General features: G+C 39.3%; 1 protein-coding gene across 1 annotated transcript in view; it reads right to left on the bottom strand.

The window, feature by feature from the left end:
- Nucleotides 1-461: 461 nt before the first annotated feature.
- Nucleotides 462-10,105, bottom strand: part of vamp2 (vesicle-associated membrane protein 2) — an 11,217-nt gene continuing 1,573 nt past the window's right edge. Inside the window, exons 2-5 of the mRNA XM_023418332.2 lie at nucleotides 6,569-6,674; nucleotides 6,144-6,302; nucleotides 5,825-5,876; nucleotides 462-5,573 (exon numbers count right to left, since the gene is read on the bottom strand). Coding sequence (XP_023274100.1) covers nucleotides 5,557-5,573; nucleotides 5,825-5,876; nucleotides 6,144-6,302; nucleotides 6,569-6,674 — 334 coding nt within the window. The 3' untranslated portion in view covers nucleotides 462-5,556. The remainder of the gene's footprint in view (nucleotides 5,574-5,824; nucleotides 5,877-6,143; nucleotides 6,303-6,568; nucleotides 6,675-10,105) is intronic.

A 10,105-nucleotide genomic window follows, 5' to 3' on the forward strand; every position in this document is an offset into this window, starting at 1 on the left:
TGGCCGCTGTACCCACTGTATCGCTGCATGTAGCCTGAATGAGGTTTAATGCTTCTCTGTGGGATCTGAACTGTTTACACTGTGATGTATACATCCTGCATCCTTCGTATGTAGATGGCACACGCCATTTAAATTAATCTATAGATTTCACTGATGAAACTTTAAATGTCATTGATATCGTGACTTCCAATGCATTATGGTTCTTCATACTCTGAGAGGGGATTATAGTTTTAACAGCAGATGAATAGGATGAAATGCACATAACCCATTGTTTGTAAAAATGAGTAGACTGAAGTGGTGTGTGTGTGTGTGTGTGTGTGTGTGTGTGTGTGTGTTTGTGTGTGTGTGTGTGTGTGTTACTGACTCTAAACATGACTGTGTGAGGTAACTCTAGACGAATGCATGTCCTGTATGTCTGCAGGTCTCATGCATTTCTGAAACACACTAACATGTAATCAGGATGAATTAAGGAAAGAGGTTTATCTTTGTATTGGTAATAAATTTATGCTTATTCATACAGGTCAGATAAGGTCCCAGAAATGCAGTCAAAATTGCATCTGCCCATTGTTGCACACCCACAAATCACATGAAGCACACACAAAAGTACAAGTTGTCATAGATACTGTTTTTCCAATATACATATATTTCATGATGTTCATCAATATAATAAGACATTGATAGATTTACACTACAATTATTTTATGTACTTTAGTTTGTCACTCAGTCTCCTCTCCTTTACGTTGAGTCAACCTTGTTTAGTTTCTAATCCCATACCAAATGACAGCACAATAAATCTATCAATAAATAAAAGCAAAAGAAAAGAAAGAAAGAAAATAAAACTGAGCACATTGCCCGTGATCCTCCGGCCCTGTCCCTCCAGTGAGGCCAGACGAAAAGGGGCAACATGGACCTCCATCCCAGAAATCCCAGTCCCAAAGAGAAATCAAAAATCTTTCCTCAAAAATAAACAGATTTAAACAAAAAATATATCTTGTAGATACAAACAGCAATCTGATGTAAACTGTAGAATCATTCTAAGCATTCTGGACAATTGAAGGTAAAAATACTTTTTTTCCCCATTAGCTCCCCATTTTCTTTACCTTTACCCTTCAGTGCTTACACACAAACAATTCAGTGACATCTGGAGTTATTACTAAATTGATGCAAAAGAAAAAAAAATACAATATTTGGTTCAAAATAAAACATGTTAACATACATTAAGTTGAATATTGTATGTTTATAGCCATCCAGTGAACATTCAGCGACTCATAAGGTTCCCTCCTGTTGCTGTACTCATCCCATCTGGGGGCAACAGTAAGCTCTGAACATATCACACCTTGTTTTGTTGAAGGTTTGGATCTTCTGTTGGTCTCTGTCTTTCTGCTTGGCTCCTTCCAAGTTTGAATTACAAGTCCATCAGTTGGAATTCAAACCTGGAAGAGGGTCTGAACACTTTTCCTCCTCGGATCACCCCCAAATGACCTGAACACAGCGTTAAGTTGAGATCACTGAACAATTCCTGAGGTTGACATAAGACAATATTCTCCATCAAATCATGTTCCCATCCCTCCAAAAAAGAAAAAAAATCAAAGAATCACAACAGAAAAAGTGCCACGGTGTTAAAATATATTATACGCACTTCTTTTCATACAGACAATAAAGCAACAGAAAAAGAGAGCACTCACTTCATTTTCACCATTGTGACCAAATTGTTTGAGCACTCACAGGACAACAACTGGATTCATGGATAACACAGACGTCCTACCCCAATCAGTAGTGTTATTTCACTTCAGTCCACTGTGTGGTTAACTCCTGCAGGATGGCTGAAAGGACCACGTTTGAAAGCCTAAAGTGATTTTCTATTGCCAAAAACCCAATTTTTACAGTTTATTAATATAGTTTTTGTCCTCATATATATTTTGGTAAATCGCTAATACCTTAAACCTGAGGATATAGGACCCCCTACCCCCAAAACACCCCCATATTACGACACCGAACAATGCAGATTTTTTATAACATTTTTCTTTATGTCTAATAGCTATAGTTTGTTTCTGTCTTTTTCACTTTCAAACTTGGCAGCACTATGGAGACAGAAAAAAAGAAGAGTTGTGCTATTATCAGTTACAGGATCATGTGTCTAAAAACTTGTTACAGATTAAAGAAGCTCTTCAGACCTGGATACACGTGGTGGGGAGACTGTATTGGAGATTTGAAGCATGCGGTCCTTATGTTTTGGTTTAATTTGCATATATTAGAAGGGCACACTCACAAGCCAAACTGGCACACCATATAAATAGTGTGTCGTCGTTAAGAGGTCCTGTAATCGTGGATAGATAGGGGAAGGGCATAAGCTATTTAAAACAGACTCGGACGGTTGGAATAACCTGTTTCTCTCTGCTTGTTTTTGATGGCAGTTGGCAGCGTAAGCGTGGGAATCTGGTCTTTGGTAATCTTCTGCAGGTTACTTTTGTTCTATTAAGAGTAAAACACATAAGGGAGCGGAGAGGAAGAGTGGGTTTGTTGAGGTTGGGGTCCTTCCTAATGGAACTGGCCGACAGATCTGTAACCTCTCTGCTTGTGTACTTCAGTGGTCAAGGAAACAACGTGCCCTCACTCTGAGATTTAAGCGGCCTAATCTGTCGGGATAAACTAGGGATATTCCCAAGACAGAGCTATTCTAACACACTCACACACTTACACTGCTGCACCTGCGCACACACACACACACACACACACACACACGCACACAAACACACACACACACACACATACATCCTGTAGGATTCTGAATCAGTGAGTTGAGCAAAAGGGGGGCTGGTTGTTTCTACTCAGCTCGTGGGGAAGATAAAAAGTCATGTTGAAAAGAGAGAAGGCTGCTAAGGCTTTAAACACACTTGATCTGAAATATTGCAGGTGGTTTTGTGGTCTCTATAGCCGTCCAGTGGCTGTAGCTTGCAGCTGAACTTGTTAACATGGCATCAGTGGCAGCAAAGCAGGAGCTGAGTTGCTCCCTGTCAAGCACTTATTAATGCAGGCCTGCACACTTAGAAATCCTCCAGTTCATGAAACACAGATTTGATTAAATAACTGAACTGCAACTATCTCCAAGCTTTGATTGACTACGACCACGAGCAAAACCCTGCAAATAAAAAATGGTTTCAAATCCCTAAAAGTACCTCTCCTGGTTTTAAGGAATTTTCGCTTTGCCTTCTTATAAAGGCCTTTTTTTGACAGAGCATTAAAAACCAAGTGCATCACATTGTCCTGTTCTCCTGCTCAAGTAGCCAAAAAGGTCATATACACAGGAGCAGATGCCAAAAACAGTAAAAGAATAAGTCAAGATCAAACCAGCGAGGGCACCAATGAAAGAAATAATTGCAGTAACAATAGAAGCCTCTCCCTTGTTGTTTGGCAGTGTATAACGCATGGAGCTGAATTACAAAAAACACACCAGACAGAGGTAAAGAGGAGCTTACTGCTGTTGGCAGCAAAGTGGTACTGATCGCACACTTCCTCTTTACCTGTCTGTTTCACACAAAAATATACTATAATAAAAAATATAATCTATTATATTTAGAAAAGAAAAAAGGCCTTAACTACAGGGAGAAACACTGAGACAGAACCACTGCACTAGCAAAACACTCTTCTTAGGAATGCTACCATTTTTTTTTTTTTTTTTTGAACCATTGCTTCTCATGTTTCTTGTCACTAACCTACCCCAAAGTTAGCAGACGGCTGAACTGAAACTCATCTGTGAATTTGACAATTTCCTCATTAGCCTCTGTCCCTGTTCCTGAATTTGCAAATAAGGCTAAATTGTTTTTTTTTTTTTGTTTGTTTTTTTTTGTATGTGCTCTTCATGTGGAGAGGTTTTGCTGCAGGAGAATCTTCTTTGGCCAGGCTATTGACCAGCCAGACAGCGCCATCAAAAACAAGGTCGTTTGTGCATTTTAAACAGATTTTCTGCAGCCAGGCACCCCCCCTACACAAACTACACGTGTGAGGGCGTGTGACTGAAAATATTCTACAGTAACTAACAGAAGTAACTGGAGACTAAGGCTTCTCAGTATCGACGTAGGTAACGGGCCAGTGAGAATTAACCTTTGCTTTATGAAACTTTTTTCCCGTTTATTCCCCTGGCATTTGAATTGTTTTTCAAGCCCATATCCACAGTTTGACATGAATGACATCTCCACAGTATACTGCAAGTGTAATGTTAAGATAACATCACTGATATTAGAGAAAAAAAGAAGTTGGACAGACTGAAAGTCTAATCCCGTCTATCCAAAACGAACCCTTACAGCTATTGACTATAACTTTTTTCTCCTATGGTTTTTATGACCAACGTTTCGACACAAGTTTCATCGCATGTACATTTTTTAAAGATACTTACACTTACATGTGCTACAGTAAGAGCCTTTGCACTAGACTGCAATGAAGGAATGTTTTCGAAATAAGACACTACGTAATCATTAAAAAAAAAAGAAACATCTACAGACATTGGTCCAACTTTACTATGGCAGTTTTTAAATTATTAGAAGAAATAGAGATGATGACGCATGCTGAGACAGAAGAGGAGTGTGGTGTCAAAGACACTCGAGATGAGGTGGACAGACAGATGAGGGTCAGGTGGAAATGAGTGGGATTGATGATTAATGGGGATTAGTTGAACAATTCATGCATTGTTTATGTGGTTGATGGATGTCAGCGAGCACTGACTCTCAGGAAGCCACGAAAGAAGTTAAGACTTGAGTTCTCGATGGCATCAAGTTATAGAAATTTGAAGCTGAAGTAGCAGAAACCTGGGGAAGTTTAAGGGCAGTTTGTCTGTGGAATAGCTCCAATTTCTCTAACTTCATGATTAGTTTTAGTACAAGTTTTAGTCCTCTGGCTTATTGTGAACGGTCTCAGTGGACACGGTTGACAGGTGAATTTGAAAATGAATTGGTATTTCATTAGTTAAACGGAGACTAACTCCACTGTGCAAAAATACACCGAAAAGAGAGAGAAAGCCAGGGACAGACAGATGATGAGAACATGCAAGATACACACTTCGATTAATAGGCAGTAGTTAACGCTGAAGCATACGTAAAATTAATACAAAAATTAAAAAATACAAAATGCACACACACACACACGCACACACACCTACAAAACAGTATATATCAGAATAAAACTCTACAAAGAACTATATATATCAGTTATGTAACAATTATCGCCAATCGTTGTTTCCTTTTCTGTTGTTGCATCGTCACAAGTGTTTGGTTCTCAGTATGGCAGGTTAGAAAAGCCAAGAGTACCCAGAAAGGAGACAGGGCCACACACTCACAGGACAAATATTGACAGGGGTCCAGAGGGGAGGTGGTGGAAGTGGGGGAGCCATGGGGCCCTGAAGGGTTTAGGGGTGTTATATCAAGGCTAATCAGGGAGATATATATATATATAGATATATATATAATAAACTAATTATCTGTGGTTAATCTTGTCATCAATTTGAGGGTTTTGTTTTTTTGTAGCAAGGAAGTTGGGATCAGACTGGGGTAGGACCAACTCTTCTTAGGTGCTGAAGTACACTGTGGAAATAAACAAGACAAGAGACATATGAAGTCTAATTCATAATGATTTAAAATACAGGATCATCATTTCCTTCCAGAAAAATGTTTGGATTTGTTAAAATGGAAACTATTTTGTTTTCAAATAAAATGTATTGTTTCATTCTGGGACATTCCTCATACTGTATATATGTGTTCAATATGTGAAAGACAATTGATTAATAATAACAATGATTCATTTATGTGTACACAAAATATGAAAGTATTCTTACCAATAATGACGATGAGGACAATCACGCATATCACACCCAGGATAATCATCATCTGTAGTCAGTGGATTTTCAGAAGAAGTTGTTAGAGAAGCAGAAGGATGTAATTTTTGACATACTATTGTATAATCTTATGACATCTAACAAGAGCATATTAGATAGTAAATGTAGATGTGGATGTCTTGTATATCAGAAATCAACAGTTGTGACCGGCCTCATTTTCAGAGGCTTCCCTCTTTGTTCTTCTGTCAGTGGGACGGAGCAAAGCAGCTTTTACACACATGTGTTTGTTATTTGAGTGAGTTCGTCTGCATGTCCTCACCTTGGCGTTCTTCCACCAGTATTTATTCTTCAGTTTTGCAGCGCTGGTCTCAAACTGAGAGGCTCCAGCCTGCAGGGCGTCGGCCCTATCGTCCAGTTCTGACAGCTTCTGATCACGCTCCAGAACCTTATCCACGTTTACACGCATGATATCCACCACCTGGGGAGAGAGACACAAAGCAGTGCAGCGTAATCAGCTGATGACTCTGTGTGAGCGGCTGACAGGATGGAGCTGGACTGGTAACACGGTTTGAATCATTACATAAATGACTAGAGTCAATCACCTTCCCAACAATGAAAGGTTTGTGTTTCTTCTGTTAGAAATGTGTGTACTCTCTGAGCACGGAGCCAGGACTGGACCACCAGTAGGTCCAAACGTCCACGTCCGAGCCTGACAACATGACGTGAAGCGAGGTGTGGACTCACCTCATCCACTTGTGCCTGTGTCTGCTGCAGACGGCGGTTGCTGGTGAGGTTGGGAGGGGCCTGACTCCCTCCCTCTGGTGCAGGGGCTCCAGCGGCTGGGGCAGACCTGTTGATAACAATATACAAATATAAAGTGGTTAAAGGGCCAGATCAAAAAGAAAGAGAATAAGAATGGCTGGGTATTACAGTTAACAGATTTTAAATGAGTGACATTTTGCAATTGTAAGTCTAATTTTACTCAACTGTACATCAGTCAAATGTCTTTAACACAAGATAAACTGTTCAAAAGTGAAATACAGATCAAATATTTCTGACTCATTTCTCATGATCATTAATGACCTTCCTCCCTCTTCCTCTCTGTGGCACGTTTCATATCTGTTATCATACAGTGGGTACCTGAGGAAGAGGTTTGGCACATTAAATTTGGGGGGAGGTCACAAATATTATATTAATAATATTAATATTTATTTGGGTGATTATTTGTCATTTTCAATTCAATAGTTGTTAGTGTGGAGTTTTTGTGTGAATTGACCAGATCTGGCAGATACAGAATAATAACAACACGATGGAGACTGTGGGACAGTGTGTGAATCAAAAGGACGGAAAGGTTCACACATTTACACATGTGTATTGAGAAATAAAAATAAGATCAAATTGGTAGGATTTGTAAGATTCACTGTGGTCCACAGATGAAGAATTCCTTATGTTAGCACTGCAGAGTTGCGATAATTACCGTCAATCACAAAAGATCAGCTGGGCTTTGCAAAAGTCAAGTTGATTTGTCATGTCACGTTGTATTGTGCCCTACATAGTCCTATTCTTTCAGATGCACCAATAATGACCGTGAGCGGCCGAGAGTTTAAGTGAGAGTGTCATTTGACACTGAAAAGTGAAAGCACCACGAAAAGTGCCTCGTCTTCACGTTAACATGTTCTGCTACCTCTGCTCTCTGCAGCAAGGGAAGCAAATGCACCAGAAATATTAAGATGTATACAATTTAATATTTACAAAGTAATAATTGATTTTTATTTGATTTTTTTAAATCTATTTTTCTTTTCTTAAGTAAAATTCTAATCCTCTTCCATCCTGTTGTTGTTGATTGTGTGATCCCTAAATGAATGATGAAGAATGAAAGACAAACAGAAACCTGTGTTGAGTGACAGTTTCTACAGTGAGACCTATAGACCAACTGTCATGCAGACAAATCCTAATGATCCAAGACTAATCACAAACACAGAGCCGACATCAGGTAACAGCTGAGCCACAACCAACCCAAAGCAGCAGATGAGTATCATTCACCAAATTCTCTGACAAGCTGTTTTTAACACTGTAGGAGAAAATGCACTTTTAACTCCCCCCTTTCTTCTGGTACACCATTTTCATTCCAAATAAAATACGTTGCTGAAAGATGAGTGAGATCATCACCTGGGAATCAATAATGTTGTATTTATAGCCTTTCCTACACACGTGGGACTGTTTCCAGCACAAGAATCAAGCCTAGTTCTACACTGAGGACATGTTCATAATAATATTTCTCTCTTTTGTTTTAATGTAGAAATGGTTATTGTTGAGGGTGACTGTGTACTCCATTCATCTCATTTCTGACCTACAACCTATCATTGATTTTTTGTAGAAAACAAAGTTGTTTATTTGAAAAGATACAGGTTCCTGTAAAGTGAAAGTTTAACCCCTCCATGTTTTCACTGAAACACAGAATGGACAGCAGGCACAATGTGTTATTGACAGCGTTATTGATTATAACCATGAAAAAACAACACCAACAACCTACTAATATGAGTTAACCTGCAATACTAACATCTGCCCATATCGAAACCAAGTTTTTACATTAAATCTTAAATCCTCTGCTACATGATGTATCAGCAGGTAAATAGAAAGTCTTATGAAAAATGCTTGAAAGGCTTAAGATGAAGGAGGAGCAGCTAAATGTGCTTCATTTAGCATTCTTTATTGCTATCCACCAATCAATCAATGAAATGGAAAATGAAATTGTAACCTTGTACACTGTGATAAAAGGCTGTAGTATGTTGTGACAATAAATGTGAATAAGCTTCTCTAGCAGTGTGAGACAAAACTCTGTATAAAGGTCACCTTTACATGCTCACACATTACTAATCCTCTAACAACAACAAATCCTTGTGAATAGTTGGTGGTGCTGGTGGTCGCTGTCAGCTGCCAACCGGCCCAAACAGAAACTGACCATATAAAAACTCACAGCTTTATTATTATTATTATTATGTGTCATGTTTTATGTCTTCAAACAGCTGTAACAGTATTAAAATTGTACATTGTGGATATTCACATTCATATTCTTTCAACAAAGGTGTAGGAGGTTCACACTATCGTCGCCTCTGAACTGGCACCTCAACCAACCAAGAAGTCTTGTTAGTGCACTGTCAACATTTCTCACCAGCTTGCACACCCTGTGAATAACTGTCGACTTTGAGGGACGAACTGGAAGCGCCACAGAAAGGTGGAGTAACTACTTTTAATCCGCTACTTTGGTGGATAATCTCCACTTTTAATTGAAGGTGATAAATGGAATTGAGACTTTGCATGCTTCCCTAATTAGGGCACATACAACGGTAATATCCCCTCATGTTTATAGATTAATCTCTTGATTTGAGTGATGCAATAAACAGATATTGGTAGTGAATTAAGTCTCAAAATTGCAAGAAGAGAGACTGTTAGCCTTTTGAAAAACTGTACGTACCCTCTAGTGAATTCATGTCTGGCGTTAACTTGCTCCTATGAGCACATATTTCAGTTTCCTCCCATTTTACAGATCAAAATCAGTAAAAACCACAGAACAGAGAGAATAGAAATGAACCTATCAATCAAAAATACAAGTAAGACCCTTATCTGATGCAGGCAGCTAACCTAACATGCTGGGTATGTTAAGGTTTAACAGGTCTCTGTCTACATAAAGCGAGTCCACCAACAATGTCAGATTCTCTATGAAAGCTAAATATATTCAACTCTCTTTATAGACACGGTCTATAAAAACGGTCTCTAAAGAGTGCTGCTGAAACAACTGAGATCTCTGTGCAGTGTTTCCAGGGATCCTCAATATGATTAAGGATAGATAGATAGATAGATAGATAGATAGATAGATAGATAGATAGATAGATAGATAGATAGATAGAAGCTATTTTACACTTGATTTAAAACCATAATAATAAATGAGGTCCCTGGTCTAATGGGTTTCTGTTTGGGTGGTCACTGTCATGGAAAAGCGGCTGCCTGACTTTCAGCACTGGAGAGCGACATTTCAGGACTGGACAGCGCCACAGAAGCTCAGACTTGAAACCGTGTGATCCCAGCCTCAGTGGTCCATTCTGTTTGATGTCACGGAACTGGAAACTAACCCACAACACTTTCATGTCTGACCGTACTCAGACCCAGCAGGCCTACATGATGTGCTGTAGGACATCACGTTTCACGACGAGCACGACGGGCCTGTAAATACACGGAGAGCCCACCCGACCACGTCGAGGGCGGGGAGGTTCCTTTTGGGGG

The sequence above is a fragment of the Seriola lalandi genome, unplaced genomic scaffold (genome assembly GCF_002814215.2).
Source record: "Seriola lalandi dorsalis isolate HSWRI2012SDOR001 ecotype SW California unplaced genomic scaffold, Sedor1 jcf7180002054581, whole genome shotgun sequence".
In the NCBI taxonomy this organism is placed as follows: Eukaryota; Metazoa; Chordata; class Actinopteri; order Carangiformes; family Carangidae; genus Seriola; species Seriola lalandi.